The 24,107-nt window shown below is 43.2% G+C and overlaps 1 protein-coding gene across 1 annotated transcript in view; it reads left to right on the top strand.

Moving 5' to 3' along the window:
- Window positions 1-24,107, top strand: part of adgrb2 (adhesion G protein-coupled receptor B2) — a 153,694-nt gene that overhangs the window by 93,433 nt on the left and 36,154 nt on the right. The window contains exons 15-20 of the mRNA XM_053446761.1: window positions 6,597-6,723; window positions 17,137-17,240; window positions 17,593-17,695; window positions 18,162-18,312; window positions 20,243-20,312; window positions 22,398-22,464. Of these exons, the coding sequence (XP_053302736.1) occupies window positions 6,597-6,723; window positions 17,137-17,240; window positions 17,593-17,695; window positions 18,162-18,312; window positions 20,243-20,312; window positions 22,398-22,464 (622 nt within the window). The remainder of the gene's footprint in view (window positions 1-6,596; window positions 6,724-17,136; window positions 17,241-17,592; window positions 17,696-18,161; window positions 18,313-20,242; window positions 20,313-22,397; window positions 22,465-24,107) is intronic.

The following is a 24,107-nucleotide window of genomic DNA, read 5'->3' as shown; positions in this document are numbered from 1 at the left end:
AAGAAAAAATGATTTCACTTGATTTAAAATGTCATATCATGCAGAGGTCCTTGTCTCATTTGGTCAAGTATTCTTCTACACAGCGTGATGTAGATTTAGTAAATTATGATGATTTTTATTTGAATTAATTTGTTCTTTTGCACTTTAATCTTTTTTAGATAAGTGCAATACAAATACAGTTATCATTATTAATACCTAGAAAAAAATAGATGATAAAATATTGATTGCCGTCTATTACCATCCCATTGGGCAAAGGTTGTAGGTGGGTGTGCTCGGTCCTTGATCTCTCAGTCAGGCTCCACCCCTCGCCACTCCAAATATGGTTGCTTCTGGTTTAATTGCAGTGTGAGATCTATGGATTATATTTTCACATTTCTGCTCTTCATGTTTCTTTTCTGTGCATGTTTCTTTTTACAGAATGGCCCACAGCAATGCTTGATTAACCACACGGCATCATGCTACTACAACAAGCATGCATTAGGTACAGATGGTTGTCGGCACAATAGTGTAAAAACAGGAACAATAAACCTGCGGAACAAAAGAAAGATCAAAAGAAAGATACAGTGAAACGTGCCTGTTCCAGTGCAACACGCAGGTTGTAATTGTTGCCTCAGTGTGTCATTGACTCTGATGTACAGTGACGATGTTCAACACAACGGTATCTGCACGTCTGTGTCCTCTTGAGGCCACTTATCTCCATGATCATGCAAATCCCTTTCTTCTACAACAAGCCCCAGTCCTTCTGTCCGGATTCATAAACTCTCTGTTTGCTATGTGTATCAGCGAGTGTCACTCTGAATAAGAATGACCTTACTTTCTCACACGTTACAACATTGCTTGTACAGTGCACTTCACAATATCTGGCCCTGGATATTGAATTCAACCTGTTCAGACTATCCTCGTTTGCTTTCCCCCACCTCCCCCCTTCTATATTTTCTCCCCCCTGTGGAAAATCATTGCCTGTCTGTGATTCTGACCACAAGTGACACAAAGGCAAATATGTTGCTCGTATTTGACGGAACGCGTTGCCAGACATGAGCATCGAGACACCGACTAATGGACGCTGCCCATGCAATTTCCCACTATCAAATTAACGAACCAAAGTGTATATTTTGTTGACAGTCATCTCCTGAATCAGATTTGACAGCGTTTGCCCGCAGCTAAAATTAGCTGATAATGTTAGTCTTTATTACATCAATGACAGCTAATGTGAAGCAGCATTTCTCATGTAAATCAGGTTTGAATGCTTGGCCGGAACTAGACATTAAATGTTACCCATACTGTGTGTTCGCAGCCATAAGGAATCATGCAAAGTCAATGCTCTCGCATGTTTTTAAAAGGGCAGAACACGCGTACAATGAGGATTAATGAACATTTTATTCTAGATTTTCTGGCATGTCGGACATTTGTTGCCAGCTAAAGATTAGCTTTATGTGTCAGGCAAATATGATTTATTTTTTTCCCCCATAGAGCTGACATCAAGCACTTAAGGTTTAAGAATTCAGAGCATGTTTAACCTTTTTGTTTTTTAACAAGGAGCAATTGGCTTTCATAGCACTGCCCTTTCATTCAAGAGTTGGTGCCAATTTCTTCTCGATGGACATTAAAGGTCAACCAAACCCTTTTGTTCGGGAACTATTTTCCTATTTTTCTTAACAGCCGCTACATCATTCGTCTAGCAATCAGGGAGTAGAATTAAGAGCATTGTGCCACGGTCCCTCAGTGGTCACTGTGCATGTTTTCGCACACTGCAGTAGAAAAAGAGTTTGAGCTGTGTTGGTTTCACTCCAGCATGGCCAAGATTCTTTGCCACCAACTGTGTGGATATAACAAACATGAATATCCCAGTTTTAAACATGTACAACGTGTGGTTCTCCAACTAAGATCAAAATGTTCTAACTGCTCCCCTAGATTCCATTTAAATATTGTGCAGTCATGATCCCCAGAGGATTAGTCACAAAGACGCTCCCCTGATTTTTTATATAATAATTTATTCTTTAATGGTCTTTTTAAAGTGTATCATATGTATAGTTCTTTAAGTGTATCGTTCTATAATCAGGTAAATGTTTGTCACGTCCACTATATTATTCTACAAGATCTATTGGCACAAAGCTTTGTACAGAGGCGGTGGACTAGTGGCAGAAACTTGGACTATGGGCAGAAAAGGTCTCTGGTTCGTCTCCATGGAGAAACAACAAAAAGACGAACCTGGATTGATCTGTCCAAAAATCCAAGAGGATTCTCCCTACCCTGTCTAGTGCCCCTGAGCAAGGCACCTTACTCCCCCAACATCTGCTCCCCGGGCGCCGTACATGGTCGCTCACTGTACATGGTGTGTCCTGCACCAGATGGGTCAAAAGCAGAGATGAAATTTCCCTACATGCATGAGTGTGCCTGTGCATGTCTGTGCATGTGTTTGGGACTAATAAATGCATCTTAATCTTAATCTTACAGACATTTGTGGTTTCCAGATGATGTATCCTGATGACTTTGGTGATCCCCCTCACTTTTCCTCTCTATGGGCAGAATGCTGTTAGGTTTTGTGCATCAGTGTGAACCTTCAGGTTTCTTTTTGTTTGTGTGTGAGTGTGTGTGTGTGTGAATTTAGAAAAATGCACCATCTGGTAGAGATGATGAACATGAGGAACGTTTCATCTGCTAAAAACTCAGCATGTTAGCCGATGATTGCATTCAGCTCTCCGCAATGATGTGCTTGACTACACCATCACGGTACCACTTAAAAGGATATATAGTCTTAGTAATGTTAAGGATATAGTGTACATGTTGTGGCTCAGGTACATCCCAGTAAACAGTGTGAACACCGTGGGCATCAAATAAAACTGTATTCTTTGTCGAAGTCAAGACTAAACAACAGATGTGTTGATTATCGAAATGCGAACCTGGATGATGCTGTGTATATTTACACATCTTAGCATTTTTTCCCCCCGGATAATACCATATTATTATCTTTGCAGTATATATTTGGGATCCACAGCCTATAAAGCAGCCGTACTGATATATGCTCCTGTTTGTACATCTGGTACCTGTTTTCCACGATAAGAGGAGTCGGCAGCAGCTCCAGGCTCATTCAAATGCTCCAACAAAAGTAAAACAAAAGCCGCGTCCCTTTAATCTTCCCCCGCAAGCTATACCCATCTGATAATCTAATACTTCCTTGAGCCCACAGCATGTGAGATGCACAGTCTGTAACCGGGGCTCTCGCGGTTTCCTCCAAATTGTGGGCGAAATACAAACCGAACAAAAGTCAAAGCAGGCCATTCGCTGAAAGGCAGCAAAACCAACAATTAAATCCATCTGAACTAGACAACGGTCAGGAGTTAATTAAACTGGAAACGCAGCAGCCAAAACAAGGAGGTCACAGATAATGTGTGTTGGTGCCTGTTGGTGTTATCTTCCACGACCCCCCATTGTGAGCTACCAGACAGCTTCTCATTACCCCGACGTCCTCTTCGCTGCCAGAGAATACTGGATATGCCTCGGCTGAGTTTGCTCAGACTGTGTGTGTTAGCAGTGAGACGCATGCAGGCCTTCCCGTGTGCATCTGCCATGCTTTCAGCTGCATACATCAGCACAAATAACACTTCCCGCTTCCTGTCCGTGAAATGTGCAATCTTTAATGCATGTGCAGTAACAGTCCATACGGGGGTGCTATGAACGGAGTCATTTGTACATATTTCACACGCCGTCTCCCGGGAGTTCAAATACAGAACTTAAGTTGTACGTACATGTGTAGATGTAACATGAGATGAATCCTTTGTCAGCGCATGGAAGCCGCATTAACATGCATGTATTTTCTTGTTAAAAGTGCACATGCGTATTCTTGCATTCTTGTCTGTCACCCAGTCCTCTCTCTCTCTCTCTCTGTCTCTCTAACCCACACACAGCTGCACACCGTGTTGCTCCCTGTCAAGCTGTCGCCTCACCGCTGCGATCGTCTTTCCGATCTTCAGTCTTTGACGTGTCACTGTGCTGATGATGATCATCAGGGAATTAGTGCTCACATCTCATTACTGATATTATGAATTGAGTGTGTCTCTCTGTGTGTGTGTGTGAGTGTGTGTCATTATATGTTCCTAAGTGTGTGTGTTGTTTTCCTTCATGTGTTGGATGCACTTTCATTCAAGTAGAGACATTCCTGTCATTTACTCTTCCACTGATCGTGTTTGATCAAGTGATGTTGCATACTGTGTTGAACGTGTTGTCTTCAGAAGGTGGTCCTTGTTCTGTTTTGCCTTTTAATTCATTTATTTGATCAAACCACAATTTATTTTTTGTTTTTATCGGGGTCGAGGTACAGTATACATACCTATAGTATACAGGAAAGTAGTACTGCACAGTGACTTGACGGGCTAGCGGAGCAGCACAACCAACTCCGCCTGACCTCCCTGGGGCTCTAAGCAAAACTTGCTACCTACAGTCACGCTTGACTCCCCAGTGCTCCCGCTACCAGCCTCCCTCCTTATTACGTTTTGCTCCATCTGTTGGTTTCAGAAAGAAAGCCTGCAACCAGCATTCCAGAACAGGCTTTTCAAACAGCCCATTCCAAACAGACGTGCACTAGTGGAGAAGAACTTGCAGAACATATAAAATATAGAAAAATAAAAGAACATGACACTGCTTGGTTATCATTATCGGTTACATATTTTTAGACCAAACTCTTGTGCGACATGGCATTTTTAAACCACAGTTTAAGCAAACTATTGGCTTTCATCAAACATAATAAATAGTTGGATTTGACTCTCAGTTTTGTCAGGCACTATGTTACAGAACAGCCCAGGAAGTGGCTGCTGAGCAAGACAGGGTTGCACAGCCCAGTGAGGTCAGTGAGACAGAGAGATCTCCTATAGAAGCTACTTCACGAATCTGTGATATGATGACATAGAACTTGGAGAGGAGAGAGCACAAGTTTTTCTGGGGTTGATCCAACAATCATGTTCACGGCTGTTGTCATAGCTTCCGGAGACGATAGCATACGGCTGCTGTTAATGAGCACACGGAGGCAAAAGGGTGACAGGAGATCCATAAGGGACAATTCTGAGCTGTGAGACATCATTTCCATTTCTGCATTGTTTAAACTGATGTCTATTTTTGGAACTCTATATGGTCGAACACTGCCTGCCTTGCTTGTCCTGATGACAGAGCGCTGCAAAAGTCTTAGCATTTTGTTGTTTAGAAATGGAAGCAAAGTGTGTGGCAGTGAATCGAAGATTACTAATCCAAGTTCTCTCACGGACAACACAATTTTCCCTCCAACCACTTTTGAGGGTACTTATTGCCATTAGCTTGAGATAAGGTGATTGAGTTCTCCACTCAGCCATTAGCAGTGAAAACCATGTAAATCCTGGTCTCTGCATTATGATTACGTCCCATCTTCCTCTGCTCTGCAAACGTTTTACGGAAGAACAAACAAAAATTAACCAAAGCTTATTAAAAATAGCTTATATACTTTTATCTATCTTTTTACATGTCGTTTTCGTCATTCCCCAATGTAAAGGTTTGTTATCATTGCCAAGCATCGGCTGAAGGAGGATGTGGACAACTAAGTTCCGCCTGTAATTTACATCAAAGTTTTCCTTTATGACCTCAAAAGAAAATGACCCTGGAAGTAAAGTGACATTTGATCAGTGAATAAACAATTCACAAATGTCATCACGTTCCTATCTCAATGTTCAAACTTGATGGATTTGCGCTGTGTAGCATGAGACATAACTTTTTCCTCACTGAACCGAAATCACCTCAAACCAGTGAGAATAAAAAGAGAGGCAGAAATCAAAAACTGATGGTTGAGGACCTCATTCCTCTTAGCAGGTTGACTACAATGATATGCGCTCAGGGCCTTTAAGTCCCGCTGCCCCATCAGAACGTCCCTGCCATCGCTTCTGCTTTTGTCCCCCGTAATGTTTCTACCTATCTTAGGTGACTGCGTAAAGCAGCGTGTACCCAGGGTTAAACATAATGTTAATGTGTAATGCGAGCTGCCACGGTAATTAGTTCAGATAGAATCGTATATTGATTGACCTCCGCACTCAACCTTCTATTGAAAGCACTTAGACGGAACTGACGGAGGAGCTGAAAAGAAAGGAAGGACAAGAAAGATGTAGAGTAATAAAGTGTACAAGGTTTTGTTCTATGAGATTCTGCACACGCTGCCCCTCGTTGGATGTCAAAGCAATTGACCGTTTAGCGCTGAATAACCTCATCCGCCGTTTAAGCCACGGTGCTTTTTGTCAACTGTTGGCTTCTACAACCCCCTGTCTGTTTATCCTCAAGGCCCCGAGACTTCTGGGGTCGAAAAGAGGTGGGATAGAGAGAAAAGAAAAGAACAAAGATGAGGAAGGAAGGGTTTAGGGTGCTGAACACGGAGACCTACACAGCGAATGGGGCAACTTGGTGAACTTGAATGTGAAACTTTCTGTCCATTTGAGCTGCAGCCTCCTATTGGTGTGTGTAGTCAAGTGACAGCTTTGTGTTTGTGTGTGTGTATGTGTCTCACAGTCACTGTTACTGTCCCCTGTGACAGCCCCCTCACCCGCCGCTACCGCTCACCACCCCCCCTCTCTTCTCCCCACCTCCAGGGAAGCTGGCGCGGAAAACTGGGGCACAGAAGGCTGCCAAACGCTCGCGTCAACCGCTGTCCACACCAAATGCCTGTGCAGCAGGATATCCACCTACGCCGTGTTAGCGCAGCAAGCTAAAGACCCGGTAAGTCACAGCGATGCATGGCCTGATGTACTCATGTAGGACTGGGGGAGAGGGAGGGGGCGAACGAGGCAGAGACTACCAGGGGCCAGGTCAGTGAGCCGGATGGGTCACTGCAGTGTGAGTTTAGCTGGCGTCCCCAGTCAGATGGATTTTACTGCAAATTGCAACAGACTGTTAAGGGCTTGTCATTTACTGTCTTCATAGATAGATGCGCACGTACGACCTGTGTCTTTCTTTATCGGGAGCATCTTCTATTGGAGGGGAACGGGTGCAGCCTGAACTTAGTTGTCAGTGTTAAACTTTGTGCAAGAAGCCCGCTTTGATCGTGGTATGGTTCACTCCTCGAAACCGGGGGATTGGCTGTTACTCTGCGGGTTATGGAACATTTTTAGGGGGAGTTAAAACTCAACAAAGGTCAGTTTTCCTCAGCGAAGTACTTCCATGTGACGGGAGAGAGAGAAGAGGCATCCAGAGAAAAGAGAGAGACTTTCATTGGGTCTGTGTGTGTGATCTGTGCCTGCAGCACATACCCTGTGCCTCTCTAAATAGTGCATGTGCCTTGCATTGTGCGTTTGACATGATTAAAGAAGTCTTTTTAGCCGTCCGGGGGTAATTTCTGTTCTGATGCATTGACCCCATCTTGTGTATTGCACTGATGGACATCCAAAGAACTGACAGTTCTGAGTTCACCTTCCTCTCGGAGTCCAAAAGACCCAAATTGATTAATTGTTCTGTACCCGGTTTGTCAGCCCATTTATATCACACCTCCTGTGCTATCCACAGCTAACCCAATTTATTATTTATACCCACTTTCTTGCACCTTTTTTCTTCTCAGCCATATTTTCCCTCCACCTTTTTAGTTTTCTTTTCCCTCCCTTTTTATCACCCTCCCCTTTTGCCACCTCTTTCAGCCTCCTTTTCACCTTGTTAACACTTCCAGTTGTTGTTCTCACTTTATGCCACAGCTCATTGACTGCTGTGGTCGCAAAATGTTCCCTTTAGCTTTGGCTGTTAATTTGTCTCCATGCTTACTTGTGCCCAATACCCACAAGGACAGTGATTACATTAAATAATCAGGGAGTGCAAGGAGATGGAGTTTGGCTAAATTTGTTTTTACACACTAGAAGCAACGAGAGGTTTTCTTTTCTCCCCCTCGCTTAATGGTTAGTTTAGAAAATTGAGTCAGTAAAGCAGATCCCTAAGCACTGGAGGAGAACTCCAGGTGTCACAGAGATGGGAAGTGATTGTGAGGAATGGAGGGTGTAGGGGAGGAAATGTTCAACCAAACAGAGAAGGCAGTTCGGTCTCAGCTGGAAGGCAGAGCAAAGAGGGAGAGAGCGAGCGAGAGGGATGGGAAGGAGATTTCTACCCTTAGTAATAATGCATTACAACCAGCGTTGCTGAGATAAAGAGCTGGCCACCTATGCGGACATCTATTCCTGAGTAACCTGTTCACATGGTTCAAATAGCACTGGTAAGTGCTGTACGGAAGACATTAATGTCCCTGTGTCTACACACCTACAGCATCAAACATGAAAAAACACAAGATGTGGCTCCGCATTCATAGAGTTTAGGTTCTCTTTATGTAAGGTAGTCAGCAGTCAGAGAGGTTAGTGTTAAAGAGCTGTATATTGAAAGGAGGAGCTTGTTCTCGAGTTAGGTTTAACCATTCTCTATTTCTATATTACCATTATAAGTATTTAAAGTGGCTATTATTGATATTTTTTTAATAAAGTATGAAATGACGAAGTGCAAACAGTGTGGCGATGTACAAGGGGTTTCTATTTTATTTTATTGTGGAGCCGTCCTCAGCAACATAACTACAGACAACAGACGACCACAGCTAACAACCAGTTGGTGAACATTTATTCATTATAGAGTCCAATATTACGTTGAGGAACTGGTAGGGACCCAAAACAGAGCACGAAGAAATTGAATATTAGATTCACAGTAACTCCAGTTGTACCGCTGTACAACTGAGCAGTATCTGACAGCCTCTAATGAGGCTTGTAAAGGATTTCTAAGGACACCGTGTAGGCGTCTATGTGATTACTTTCCAACCCCCCCTTTTCTATTTTATGAAGTCTAAAGAGGGTCAAAAATATGGTGATGGCCCTCAGCTGAGCAACTCTAATGATTTATTTTATTGAACCTCAAAGCCTGAATTACTCCACAAGGGTCTGGGACCAATTACAGAACTCAGAGAAACATTAATTCCCATTATATGGAAAAAAACACACGATAGCTGCGACCTATAAGCTGAGCGGGTCATTCCAGAGGCTATTCCTGGTTCCCGGGACTTCTCTCTCTCCGCCGACCAATATTGACTTTGCCCCCGACACGCTGCGAGCAGGTCGTCCATGTCGAGTAAAAGAGGGAAAAAAACGCATTGACGTTTGTGACATTTGTGACATCTGTGAAGAGTGTGTTGGTCATTAGCGATTCACCACTCAGCTTTCTGGTACCAACCATTAGACCCAGTGGCTGAGGACCGGAAGGTATGGGTCAGTGTTTGTGTGTCAATGGCCCTCAGTCAGGAGCTGTTGTGGTCAGCGCTGAGTGCAATTTGTTGCTTTAGGGTGTTCCAGAGTTCGCTTTTTTATTCCGGCGGAAATTGGATTTTACAAAAGAGGAGGGAGAGACAAATGGAATTGGCATCACATAAAAAAAAAAAAAACAAACAGCCACATCCAGGCATGCCAATGCAGACAACTATAGGTATGGAGGTTTGCACTTAGAAACAAACAAACACTAGCATGCATGCTCAGGCAAAAAAATACACAAACACACACACAAACGAGGACTCATTTGTTGTGTCCAGGCTGTGTGGCTGCTGGAGTAGAGCTGAGTATCAGCAGCCCAGCTCTGACAGCTTATCCTGGGCCTTGGCGCTAGGGACAAGGGGGGTTGAGGATTAACCTCCATGTTTAATAGAAAAGGGAGGAGAAGGAGGTATGGGAGGGGTTTTTGGCGGTGGAGGGATTTAGAAGCAGCGCTGCCATTACAGGCCGTTTTTTACAGCAGAGTGAGGGATAGCCAGTTAATCCTGTTTACTTTCAATAGCCTCTGAGATTTCCGTACGTGCGTGTGTGAGTGTGTATGCGTGTGAGGGTGTGTGTCCGTGGAGAGACCTTCACTATCAGACACAAGACAGAGGTTGTTACTTTGGAGAAACAGCGGAGAGAGAGAGAAAGAGTTGATTGAGTGAGGTCATGAAGCCATACAATAAGCCAAACTTAATTCCCCAAATGACTGCAGTGGGAATACAAACCCCACGGATACGTCTGGACTCATTGCTTTCCCGGCGCTCATTGGGATCATGGGATTTGGAATAGACGGAAGTATAGGCTTTATAAAAGTCAGTTTAACATCTTGCGCCTCCAGTTAATCAAACCAGTTTATGCCTCTTTGCATCATTTTTGTCAGCACATAAGGCGGCTGTCCTATTTGTGTTGGAATTGATTACAGTTCCCCTTTCCCACTTGTTTGCTGGGCTACATTGGGATTGGTAGCTGAAAAGGTCGGTAGTTCAAACAAAACAGGAGACCTTGATCCAGTCGTCTATAGGAGTGCACAAACAAACCCTTTGGCTGGCAGATGAAAAATGTCACATCAGGCACGGAGGAGAGGGGATGCCTTCCCTGTTTCCATAAATTATTTAGAAACCAATTACTGTATCAAAGCAATTTTCTCCAAAGAACAAAATGTGAAGTGATTTTTGTGTCTAAAAGCTTTCTCACAGCTTATTTTACCTGCCACACTGACTGCCCCATCATTCGCATGAAATGACTGGTTCTACTTAGGATAGATTGCAACGGGTTTCTTCTGCTATCATTAGCACTCGCCGGCACCTAATCAGGATGGAAGAACCTCGGGGCTCAGTCTATTATTTACACTTATTATTGCTCGCAGTTCTGTGAGGGGATGATGGGGACGAATGAGGGGCCACGAGATGGCAGCTCCTATTTGAATATATTACATCTTGGACATACCTCGCATATAGAAAAACAAAAGCCTTTCCTTGATGAAGACTACAAGGTTACAGTATCCAAATATCTTGTACTTGTCAACTGTAATTAAAAGATGAGGGTTGCGACAAATTTACGAGGAACCTTGCAAGGATCCACATCAAAATCTTTGAATCCCTTTTGTTACTTTAATTGAAAGTGAGTGTGTCCACATCGGAAATATTTCAGATGCGTTTCCCTGTGAAGATGCATAATGATTGAGTGTTGTTGTGGCACGGACAAGTTTACCGGCTAATTGGATATTTTAACATTGAGTAGACAATGTTGTTTCGGATGTGTGGGTGTGCACCCCCGTACAGGATAACAATTTGATTGAGGGGTCGAGAACAGCTTTAGTTTTTTTTTCGTGCTGCGAGGGTATGATGTTCCTTTGGTCATCTCATAATTAAAATGTGACAAAGATTGTGTGGACCATAGAGTGTTTCTACAGATGGATGACATGAGTGCTTCCCACAAACCAATCTATCGCCACCTGGTGGCTGGTCGCAGGATAGATTATATATTCAGTCTTCTTCATGTTAGCACATAGGACCAACCTTACGTATTTAACTCCAGGTACACATTCATTTTTCTCAAAGTTGGTTTCTGACCTGTCCGGCTGCTCATATCACACTGGTGAATGTTCAATTGTTAATTGTTTGGATTTGATTATTTCTGATTAGCTAAGCTGGCTAGCAAAGCGCTTCCTGATTGACAGCTGAAACTGACTCAATATTGGTCGAGTGCATTTATAAGTGAGACCTCGCTACCACAGCTCAATTCCCTGATAGTTAGGGAGACAAGGAGAGGTAGAGTCCAAATGAACAAGACCTCTCATATCCGGGATATTTTGGCTTCATTGCTGACTATTGGGAGGAAGTGGAGACACTTTATTTACAGTCTATTATTTGAAACAACAAGACGTGTTGCAGTAAGTGTTGCAGTGCTTCTGGCCCTATGGTTATAGATAGCCCTTGAACAAATGCTGTACGGTGCCATATGTTCTTACTTTGTGTTGGATCAGGGCTTTACTCTGTAGCAGATATTCTACATTCAGCCTCAAATAGCCCTGCAAACCTGAATCTTATATATATAACAAAAAAGGCCAGCACTTGAAATGATGACTTTACATTTTAAGTCACTATGTCAGCCTTGTAAGTTGTCACAGGCTGACAGGAGACTTATGGCTTGTCTTGAGGCCACTGAAGTCAGAGTCTGTCAAGCTGAAACCTGGAGGGTCTGCGGAATTGATTCAGTTGAAGCCTATCACAGGTTATGTTTACCTAGTGCTGTCAGGGCTTCACATCAGACCGAATTGCAGGAACACTATATTAGCAATATGTAGAGCCTTGCAAAGGTCTGCTGATGTGTACTATAGTGTATTTGTGTGCCTGTTCCTGTTCCTATCCGGGGATAAATAGCAGCAAACGACCGCCGAGGTAAATACCTTGAATTTTGTAAATGCCACCTTTTCGAGAATTATGCAGCATTTCACAAGGGGCATAACATTTCCTCAGCCTAAATGGGAATGTTAGACACACCACATAAACCTGCATATTGCATGGAGTCTGAGATGGCCTCATCCAACCAAATAGAATATTGATTGTATGATGAAATGCCTGACATTGCGTTTGTCTCTTCCCGACAATAAGCTGCTGTGGCTGTGAAAAAACATTAAGCAAAAGCTAAATGTGATGTTGTTATAACTCTGCATAACATCTTAAGAAGGAGGTTGGGATAGAAGTGTCTTTTACACACTATTCACATGGTTATTTGATATAAAAAAAAGATTATAGCAAACAGAACATAGGCTGCAGGACGTACGCAAGTTGACATACTGTTGTATGTCAACTTGCTATTTTTCAGTAAGTTTGGATTTGTTCACCTATTCGATATTATTATAGTTTGTGGTGAAACGTCATGATTGACAGTTGAGACTGACTTGCGATTGCTCAAGGGCGTGTATCAGTGGGGCCTGGATTGAAAACGTCTTCAGTGCAAGCTGGCTGCGTTCTTGTCCTGTATAGTTTGGCTTCACTTCTGGATAGTGGGAGGAAGTGGTGACGCATATTTCATCTTTCTAAAACAGTCTATGCTTATCACCTGCAAATGTCATGACATTTCTATCAGCTGTTTTGACAAATGTGAGCACGACAAAATGCTAAATTTAAGGGTGAATAATATTGAAATGAGTATACGTGCTTTAACATAGTTTAACATGTTGGTATGCTAACATGCTAACAGCCTAACAGTGCCAAAGTTGAGCCTCACAGAGGTGCTAGCATAGATGCCCACTCATGTCTTGACAAAATACTTGATATTTTTGTGATGCCAATATATGAAATAGATCTATAAGTTTCTAAGTCCTTCAGGATTACACAGTACACAACATTGGACTATGAGATATTACACAAAATCACAGTAAGAGTAGAATATTGATGAAGAATAATAGAAAAGTAATAGACACATGGAAATATAGGATTCAATGGAAAAGAAGCAGTAATGCACAAATGGACCTTGGGTTAAAAGAGGAGACTTTAATGCTGAGGGGTGACTAAGACATTAAGATATACAGTAGGGAGGAAGTGGGGGAAGAATGGGAGACACGGAGAGGGAGGGAATGGTATAAGGATCAGTGGGAGTGGAGGGAGGAGGAGTGTCAGTGAGAGGAGATAAGTAGGTTAAACTTCCTGAGCTGAAAATAGCTATCTTCTCCATCACATGGTAGCCAAGCTGCCCAGGGGAGCCTGGCCTTACACAGCAGAGCCTCAGCACACTCTTTCTAATCTGGTCTCTCTCTCTCTCTCTCTCTCTCTCTCTCTCTCTCTCTCTCTCTCTCTCTCTCTCTCTCTCTCTCTCTCTCTCTCTCTCTCTCTCTCTCTCTCTCTCTCTCTGACACAATACGCAAAGAGAAAAACACAGACACATCTCCGCCGACTGCAGCGTTTAGGACAGGGCTTGTTTGTGTGTGTATTTTTTCATTCCTGCCACGTTATGAAATTATACACTAAGTCTCATCACGCACTCATAATCTTACTTTACCAATTAAGACATCACTGTTTGACAAAGTGACACGATGAAGAGCTGAGGGATAATTTGGGGATGTATACTTTGAGATGAAATGACAAGCAAGTGATTTATACATTGTAATACTCTTCTGGCCGAGGCTAATTCTAGACAAAAGAGACGGAAAAATATTCTTGCCATTCCCTGTGCATCCTTAATGTTTGATTCCTCAAGAACAAACGCCTGCATATCCTTTGACCTTCCACTCAAAATTACATCAAACAGAGCATCTCGTCTCTCACTCTCCTCCCAGGCCTCCCACTAGATGCACATGCTTGTCATATCCCTTTTTCTCTTTTTCTGTGGGTCTCCTCCTTTCTTACGAGGCGGCTTTGATTGCCTCACCTCCATTTTTCTCCCAGTGTGTTCGCATGTGCGCCGTATTGGTATTCCAGCCTATTTGGATTTCCTCTGGAGAAATTGACTTCCTTTGATGGGCCCACGGAAAACCACTGAAAGGGAGGCTTTGACTCTCTCTCGTTTTCTTTCTCCCTATCTATCCCGTCTTCCCCCCTCCTACTATTCGCTTTCTCTTGCTTGTGCTTAACTCTTCCCACTCCATCTCTTTGTCTGACTTGCTCTCCTACTCCTCCTTTTGAGTTTGCATTCTTAAGTCTGTTCTGAAGTCCTCTCTCTTGCTTTCTTCCTCTGCCGCCAGCTCATCCTGAATAGAAACACACACCCCAATTCATGCGGCTTAAATACTGACTTTCGATTACTTGGCACATCTCCCTGGACGTGCCTTAGTGTGTGACTATGTGCTTTATTTGGAGCAAAAGACACCTTGGCAGTGAGTGTGTGTGTGTGTGTGTGTGTGTGTGTGTGTGTGTGTGTGTGTGTGTGTGTGTGTGTGTGTGTGTGTGTGTGTGTGTGTGTGTGTGTGTGTGTGTGTGTGTGTGTGTGTGTGTGTGTGTGTGTATACATCTTGGAGATGAAAGCGAACGCTAGCCACCCTAGGAGGTAAATTGAGTTAAATTGTGTGATTGAGAATTTAAAGGCAGGCCAAACATCAAGCTCCTTTTGGGCACGGTGGGGTGCATGCTCTCCACGCGGCTTCAGGTGTCTGCTCCTCATCCTTTCAAAGGAACCTCCGGAGAGCAACAAAGTGCAGGTGTGTTGAATATCATGACCTGAATTGTTTAACTAGGCGCTTTGGTCGTGTTTACCCTTGTATTATTTAAGTTATACAATGGGTCTAAATAGGGGCAGAGTACACATAAATAAAAATTCCACTTCATTTTCATATATAGTGTTTATATATCACTGCTGTTGACACACAAATCCTATGTTCAATGTTGTTTTGGCACTATTAACTTGACTTGAGGTTTGATATAAGTGGCTGGATCAATACACCTCTTTTTTTTTCCAAGTCCGACATTTCTCTGACATTTTTTTTTTTGCCTTGTGCAATGGTATATTATGCATGGTGGTGGTTTTTACCTGCGCACATTTTAAGACTAAATAAATGCCATAGATCGCTTCCGGCCCCCATTGATCCTTACAGATCCCTTATGCTGCCTTAACGTATGAAAAGAGATATATCAGTTTCAAATGGTGTGACTGTCACTGCCCCCTTACCTCCATGCATGTCGATGGTGGAGGTTGGGATAATGGAGCTCTTAAGAAGGAAGAGAAAAGTGATTGTTAGTCCCTGTACCCACGCAAAGCAACACTTCTCCGAACGCTTTCAGAAGATGTCCACAAATACAGATGGAATGAACTCAGAGTACAGGAAGAAGGCCTTGTCCGTTTCCATAATACAAATCTAACGTAAAGGTTAAGTGAGCCATTCAACTTTGAGTGGTGTAGATAATGGATGGATGGATCTCTCTTACAGGTTCTAAGTGCATTCTCTGCCTTGGCTGCTTGGTTGATTCTTGAGTAAGTCTTCATGTGAGAGTCACAGAAAGGAGCAGTAAACTATAGTAGCAATAATGAGGTCTCACAGGAAAAAACTCACATTACAGTAATGTGGATAAGGGCAGTGAGTTTGATGCCTCCATTGAGGAATGAAAAGTTAGACCAGACATTGAACTCATGGAACTCGCAAAATCTCTGGGATTAGACGGCTTCCCATCGGAGCACTATAAATAAACATATTGACATGCTGGCACCTACTTTAACGAATCTTTATCCGGCGCCAATTTCACGAGAGCGGCCCCCAAATACATTTAATGAAGCTCTGTCATTGATCCCCGAAAAGGATACAGATCCATTGAGCCTAGGCAGTTTTCAGCCTGTCAGTTTAGTCAGTGTGGATTGTTAAGTGCATACTAAAGTCATGAATTCGAGGAGGGATTTGTGAAGAGGAGGTCATCCTCAGGAAACCTCACATGGTCTTATATGGATGAGCCGGTGAGACAGCACTGCAGTAGCAACCCTCTCCTCTGATGCAGAGAAGGCATTGGACAGGACAGAGGGGATTTTCAAATACAGGTCATGGAACTGTTTGGGATAACATGGTGCATACTGCCCTCGGTCCTCACCAATGGACTAATGTCCCTCTTTCAAACCTTTTAAGTGGAATGAAGCAGGGAGAAACACATTTGCATTCATTGTTCACTTTATTTGTAGAAGCAATAGGTGGAAGGAGGGAAGCAGGAAGTTAAGGAAAAACAGTTTTTAGAGAATACAACTTATTTTTGTATGCAGATGACCTTGTCAGTAGATGTCTGGTATGAAGATTAAGATTAGATTGTATTGTTTATTTCAAATATGTTTTTGTTCCCTTCTTCGATTTCATGTCATTGTTGTTTTCAGAGTAGTTTAATTATACTTCATTATTTGGCTCCATCTCACAGACTGTTGTATGTCTAATTAAAGGTAATTGCATATAATTAGCATGCTATCTTTAAAAAGGGGACTACCAAATTATTATAACCCAGGGAGTGTAACAGTTAATAAATACTGTAAGTGCAAAGCTGGAAATGTGCCGGCAACTACTTTAATCTGTAAAGGCAACAGCACAGTTACTGGATTTATTCCAAATTACTTCTCACTCTCCTCCACACATATCTACCTTAGCGGCTAACTTGTTGGTTTTTTGTTGTTGTTTCGTATAGAAAATATAGTATCACAGGATTTTGTATCTTTTGGTCACCTGAAAATGTATGTATTATTTATTTATATTGTTCATAGCACATGCTAATTTGCAACACCCATCAGTAGATTGGCTTTTGTGGGAATAAAAGCTTAACTGAGAACTATAATACTCAATAGAGCACACATTTAGTAAATCATATTTTGCTGTTTCAAGCAACTTACATCTGTTAAGTAATCATTAACCGTTATCTTATTCCCCTCTCTGTTCCTCCTCTTCCCCTCCCATCACCCTCTCCAGGACATGGGTCCTTCCAGCATACCCTCCGTGCCCCTGATGGTAGGCTGTGGAGTGTCCTGCTCAGCCCTGCTTATCCTGCTGCTAATCTACGCTGCCTTCTGGAGGTATCAACACACAAACCCACACATGTACATACACACATACATCATGGCCGTCATTCTATAACTTCATGTGTGTCCTCTGATCTCCCAAAAACCGCTGTGAGGCCCACGGAACAAATGGTTTGATTGTAGCAGGGGATGGAGATTATTTGTTTTTGGGCAACACGCAGGACAGATGGCAAAGCTAATAACTCCAACGTCCAAAAGAGCTGTTGTTCAGTCCATCAAGTTGACATGAGTACTTTGCATCATCTCTCTCTCTCTCTCTCTCTCTCTCTCTCTCTCTCTCTCTCTCTCTCTCTCTCTCTCTCTCTCTCTCTCTCTCTCTCTCTCTCTCTCTCTCTCCTCCCTGTAGGTACATCCGTTCGGAGAGATCGATCATCCTGGTGAATTTCTGCCTCTCCATCCTGGCCTCCAATTTGTTGATTTTGGTTGGACAATCTCAAACGCTTAGCAAGGTGAGCCGCTGATGCACAAATAGGAAGAAGAAAAACACACTCAAAAAAATCTCCTCTAGCGCTCTGAAACTACATTTTGGCAGTAAAACCTAGTCAATACACTTACTATAGCCATGGGATGCTGCTGGAGAGTTAGCCTTTAATAAAGACTGGAAACAAAAGCATCAAAGGGAAAGCACAGGGTTCATCAGCAGACATGGTGTGTTCGGTGGAGCTCTCAAGGGGAGGCTTCTGGCACATAGCACTCAGAGTTGTCTGACATAGCTGTGCGTGGTGGTCAGTATCGACACACATCAGGAACACATGTAGAGCCAGGTCCAACTCCCATTATTCTACACATTGCTGTCTTCAGCGAACTTCCCTTTTCCCCTTTTTCCCCTTGTTATTTTTGTGTTAGTGTTCGTTATCCTCTGCTGACTGGATGAGCCATTTTGACACCTTTCACACAACTTTCTTCTCTCTGCAGGGCCTCTGCACTGTGACCGCCGCGTTCCTGCATTTCTTCTTCTTGGCGTCCTTCTGCTGGGTGCTGACGGAAGCGTGGCAGTCCTACCTGGCCGTCATCGGCAAAATGAGGTCGCGGCTCATTCGCAAGCGTTTCCTGTGCCTCGGCTGGGGTGAGCGTCCGCAAGCAAGGCACACCATCACACTTCATCACACCAACAATGGCCGCATCGAGCACGTTTTTAAATCCGGTGTTTGGTTTTAAACGTCAGAAAGTGGCCCAGCGAAATTCATCTGCTCGTTTGTGCTTTGGCGGCTGCTGTTAGAAATGTCGACCGTCTGCCTCGGCCCCATGTGTGCCAGAGGATTGTCACCATAGCAAATGAAGACGCCTTCATGAATCGGGTTCACTGTTGTGCGACAAAAATTTATCAAAGGGAGCCGAAAGACCGGGCATATTTTACATGTAAATGTAACAGATTTAGTGTTTTTTAAATTGTTGCATTATGCTTAACAACCTCATCTATGTCCCATTTTTCCTTTGCTAACTGATAACAGGACTTAGATTCATTTAGAATTGAAGACACTCGTTCCAGTTCCCTAATGTTATTTAATCGAACACAGCCGAAGCTCGAGATGAATTGTGTACGTGCAAACCCACAGACAGTGTCGCGCTGTACAGTCATTGTGTGAAGGTGATCTCGCCCCACACGTCTGTGCCACTCAGCCTCCATGCCGCTCTCTCACACTGCCCTTTCACTGGGTTGTACAATTTGAGGCGACCGGCAGTATGGATGTTGGGAGATAATTAAAACATTTGATAACAACTGCACAACACTGGCAAGATGCTTCGAGATAGCCTTAGAAATTCCAACCACCAATATACACACACACACACACACAGACACAGATACACACACACACACACACACTCCGTCTGTTCATCTGTTCATTTCACTTGATATTGATCCCACCAGTCTAATCTGCCAAGTCTCTGATGCCCTTACCTGATACAGAGCAGGTAGAATGTATAGATGTTGTACATTCACAGATAGAGAGATACTGACACAGTGTGTGTGTGTGTGTATATGTGTGTGTGTTAGGGCTTGTGTGGGTTTTAGTGCGTGGCAGCTGTACAATTTGAACGATAGTCTTCCAAATGTTGGTGAAATGCACGTGACGGTGATGAGGATCAAGCGGTTGATCCTCTTCGCGTCCATTTTGCAATTTTCTTCCCAAACGATGTGATTTGAATCGGTTGCCATGGAAACAGGAGATTCGGGGGGGGGGGGGGGGTGTTTGGATCTCGGTCAGATTAGCGTGATGCCTTGACGTGTTGACATGTGTTTACTGTGTTGCATGTCAATGAGTGCGATTGATCGATGTTTTTGTTTTGTCTAATTGAAAGTTTGCACATGCTAGTAGTTAGGGGACCGGCCTGGCTCCTCACCATCTCACGTGTTAATGTTAATGTGATTTTTCTCTAATTGCTTTTCATTTGCAGCAATAATCACAGCTTTGTTAATTACATGAATATTTCAGAGCCAAAGTCATTACAGACCCGACATATTTCCTTATTTTTCCTGGCAGGCGCTCTGTGACACCCAGTCTCACTCTCTTTCACTCTCATTTTCACACACTCACACACACACTTGCTTGATTTAGCTGATTAATGCATGACTTATTGACCACTCCGAGCAATATCTCACATTTTTATGAACTCCATCAGCGTCACTTGCTCACACACTCTGCATTACGCAGGCCCCGTGGGTCATACGGGGCGGCGTCAGTGTACACAAGACGACAATCCCCGTGATGAACTTGAATCGGAGCCCATTTTTCACGCCTGTAGCTCGACCTTCATGTCAGGGATCGCATGCGGAGCCCACAGGCTTACCTGCAGAGCTCTCCATCGGTTCCACTCACACATGCAGGTCTTACATGCTATCGCTCGGCTGCTTAGCATCTGAATTGAAAGAGCCATATGGAGTTGTTCACGCTGGAGAGGGTAATTTGGCCAACATGCTTCATCGCCACACTTCGGTCTCGCTGTTATTTCGTAGTCTCGCCTTTTTTGATGTTTCTCTCTCTCTCGCTCCGCAGGTCTTCCCGCCCTCGTTGTAGCAGTGTCGGTGGGTTTCACCAGGGCAAGAGGTTACGGCACAGCCAGCTAGTGAGTACCACAGCAGGTTTTTACTGGAAGCTGGATGAGCGTAGAGTGCTCTCCAGTTTTCCCTTTGCTGTTTGAGATGATGACTTCCCCAAAGGATTCAGGCTCAGTTTTATTTTATGCAGTAGCCAAGGCAAAGGAGTCAGTAAGTAAATGAAGCCCGGCTTTGCCACAAAAAGCTGAATCTGTCCAACCAGGATGACACATTATCTTGTCTCCATCAATCCATCTCTCCATCCAATTTCTCTACGCACTTATTCTGTCACAGATAAACTAAAGAATCTCCCAGCATGCACTTGGCAAAAGGCAAACTCCTACTAGTTCGTCCAAATTTAATGGACATGAGATTGTGTTATTAACGTCAGTTGCATGAGGGGATCACAACTGACATTACGCCTTGAATATGACTAATGTTATACTTGAGACACATTAAAAGACTGCAAAGCATTTTAGAGTAAGAGAGGAAAACTTTAAATAGAATTTACACCTCAGGGACTTTCAAGTAGGAGAAAAAACATCTCAAGGTATCATTTATAAGAGTTCAACGGTCAAAAGCCCTCAAGCTCAATCTGCTTCACCAGAATCCTCTGCAATTGATGCAAAAATTCCAAAGATGATCTGATTGGTCCGCTGGGATGTGCCCTTTAAAGTATCAGGTGTTGCAGGCGTATAAACACATTTAAATATATGCACGTTAATAATCAAAATGTCTGAGGAGGATATCAGCAACTGAGCAACTCATGTACAAACCCAATAACGCCTGTTGTCGTTGCAACTTGGAGTTTGTGTGGATTTTGTGTGACGCTAGTTGAAAAATGTGTTATTCCATGGCCATAAGATTAAGATCAATCATAGAGCTGAGATTATTTTCTACTCTATATGCTCTGAAAAAAAAGCGCACCGGCCAATGGTGTGACAGACTGAAGGGAAACGTGTGAACGATGATTACAAATGTGCTCCCTCCTCTTTACTTAACACCTCATTAGTATGAGGACTGTATGAGTCTTTCAGGCTGTGTGCTCTTCCTCCTGCGCTCCTTCTTTATTGAGCAGCAATTCAGAGAAACAGTGGGGTTTCAGTTTGCTGTGATGACATCACCAGAGGACACATTTATACCCGTTAATTCTCTGTAGCTTCCACACCAAAGACCATGAGCAGTGTGAGGATGGGTTTTAGGTGGTGAACATAATAATGCTGTTCAGCACTGAGGGCAATATTTACAGAAACAGGCACTTACCTATCCCATGGCAATGCCTGCTGCATCCCTCACTGCGGCCATTCCAGTAGATGGGTTATTTAATTGGTTGCTGTGGTTAAAGCAACACGATGCAACTTTTTCACACCTTAAAACAACATGTTCAAAATGAGTTTAATGATACGCTGACTTGGAAAAGAGAGAATCCTGCCACTGAACGCTGTTTCATGCTCCATGTCACTTGGGTGAGTGGGTACGATTTCGTGCAAGAAAACAGTCAAGGCGTAAATCGCCAGAAAATCCGACCCAGCAAGTTCAAGAGTTGTCCTGAACTGTAGATCGTTTAAAAACCAGTATCTCTAAACATTTAAAACTGTTTGGTGGATTTGTTATAGCAGCAGCTCTTCAGTAAAAGTTACATAAAAGTTGTGCTCATCTTCAAAGTTTAGAATTCTTGACATTTTAAAAGCTTCTTTGGGTGGCTGTGGCTCAGAAGGTAGAGTGGGTTGTCCACTAACCATACGGTCATTGGTTCAATGCCCAAGCGACCCTGGGCAAGATCCTGAACTTTAAATTGGCTCTGTCGGCTGTCCCGGCAGTGTATTAGTAATGTATTAGTGATGGTGCTGCATATCGATGCACTGTGTGATTGTGTGAATGTGTGTGAATGTGTGTATGGTAGAACTTCTGTAAAACACTTTGAGTCGACATCAACACTGGAAAAGTTCTATAAAAACACAGATTTTTTACAGACCCTTTATATCGTGTTGCTTTCAGAACTCACAGAAAGTGAAATGCTTGACCTGAATGTGGTGAAGTGATGTTTTACATGCAGTATTTCTGTTTATACCTTTTCCTGCATAAAAGTCTTCTGTGCACTTCTTCTCCTCCAGCTGCTGGTTATCCTTGGAGGGCGGCCTGCTTTATGCCTTCGTTGGACCTGCTGCCGTCATCGTTTTGGTGAGTCTGCTCTCTCTCTCTTTCTCTCTCTAAGAACACGAGACTCCCTCACTTTTCTGCAGAGCCAGCCTCCCTGTCTCACCCGTTGCATCGTGTAACCCCACAAATGTTTTTGCTAAATTGGCCTCCGAGCGAGGAAATTCAAAGCGGCTGCCTGTTGACCTCTGAGATTTTCCCCCTTCCCCTTCACTCCCACCTGCGCATGTGAGCACACACACCCGCGGTGTACACGACCAAATGATGAGTTGAGAACTTTGATCCTCGAGTGGAAAATGTCAGCTCAACAAGCAAAACGTATTCCGGCAGACAGGAGTTGCAACACATGTCTGGACTGAATTGTTACCCGGCAGCTACAGCTCTCACTCATAAGTACTTTTCAGGTATGAGTCACTGTACCCAGCAGATTTAAGGCTGAATCTTTATTTAATAACAATTTATTTTCAGACAAAAATATTTGACTAACAGTCTGCGCCATAATTAAGATGATATTTTCTGTGTTCTGTACTTTTTTTAACAGCTATAAAACAGATATAATCATGAACAAGTAAATATAGCTGTATATTGTCCTGCTGAGGGCATTAACAGCATCTCAGCGGTGTGTTATCCAGCTGTTGTTCTGGCTGCTGTCTGTGGCTATTGCTAGGATTAGTTAATTTCCTCTTAATGAATCCCAAGGTGAATATTTTCACCACTAAGTTTAATAAGTCTGGATTTTCGGGGTAATTGCTTCTGCCAGTGGTGTGTTGTGGCTTTTACCCATAGGTAAGCAGGGCTGCAGAACCTCTGAGATTTGCAGAAAGCTGAAGATTAATATGATGGATGAATATTAATATAATAACAACAAAAGAGGACATAATGAAGTCTCGAGGTGTGTGTAATTGTGATGCGGAACAGGGGAATCGAACGGACCACTGACAGTCGTGCAAAATTAGACCCTTATATGGGTTTACAGGTATTTGACATTGCTGTTGATGGAGGACTAGAATGTGTGGATCTACGGGCCAGGTCATCTGACAACTAGTTCACCTTAACACACCCTGTCAATCAAGCTAATTTGTTATATGTGCTGATACCCATGTTGCACACGTTGAACTTTAACCCGCGATACTGATTTGATCAAATCCGACACGGCGGGAGTTGGTTGTCGCCTGGTTTTCGTTGAATCCGTGGAGACTATTTTAATTGCCCCACATTACACCTCAACTCCCCGTCTTCACACGTATTGGTTATTAGGAGACGTCTTCAAATCAAGTGAGGCAATATAAGTCGCAGTGTTACTGCTTGGTGTTAACACTTAGCGAGGAAAGAGTGTTGAAGTCGTTTTCTAATGTGTAAATAGAGTTCTCACATACATCTGCGAATGTGTGCTGCCGGCTCTGCTTGACAAGACCAATACTTTCCCAATAGGACATGGTCACACACGAAATTGACAGTATAGAATAGGACATAAGTTTCATGTCCACCAAAGAGGAAAATGATCTTCTGCTCATCGACAAGCAAACAACAACATGCAAATTCAGATTTATAAACAAGCGACAACATATATCGATATCTGTTAAAGTCAAGCTAGCATCAAGAGGCAATCGCCTACTGACGCCACAAGTGGGCAGTACATAAAAAAATGAATGGCAATATGAAATCTT

The sequence above is a fragment of the Pleuronectes platessa genome, chromosome 18 (assembly GCF_947347685.1).
Source record: "Pleuronectes platessa chromosome 18, fPlePla1.1, whole genome shotgun sequence".
NCBI lineage: Eukaryota > Metazoa > Chordata > Actinopteri > Pleuronectiformes > Pleuronectidae > Pleuronectes > Pleuronectes platessa.
Note: the sequence above shows the minus strand (reverse complement) of the source record. Positions and strands in the feature narration are given on the sequence as shown.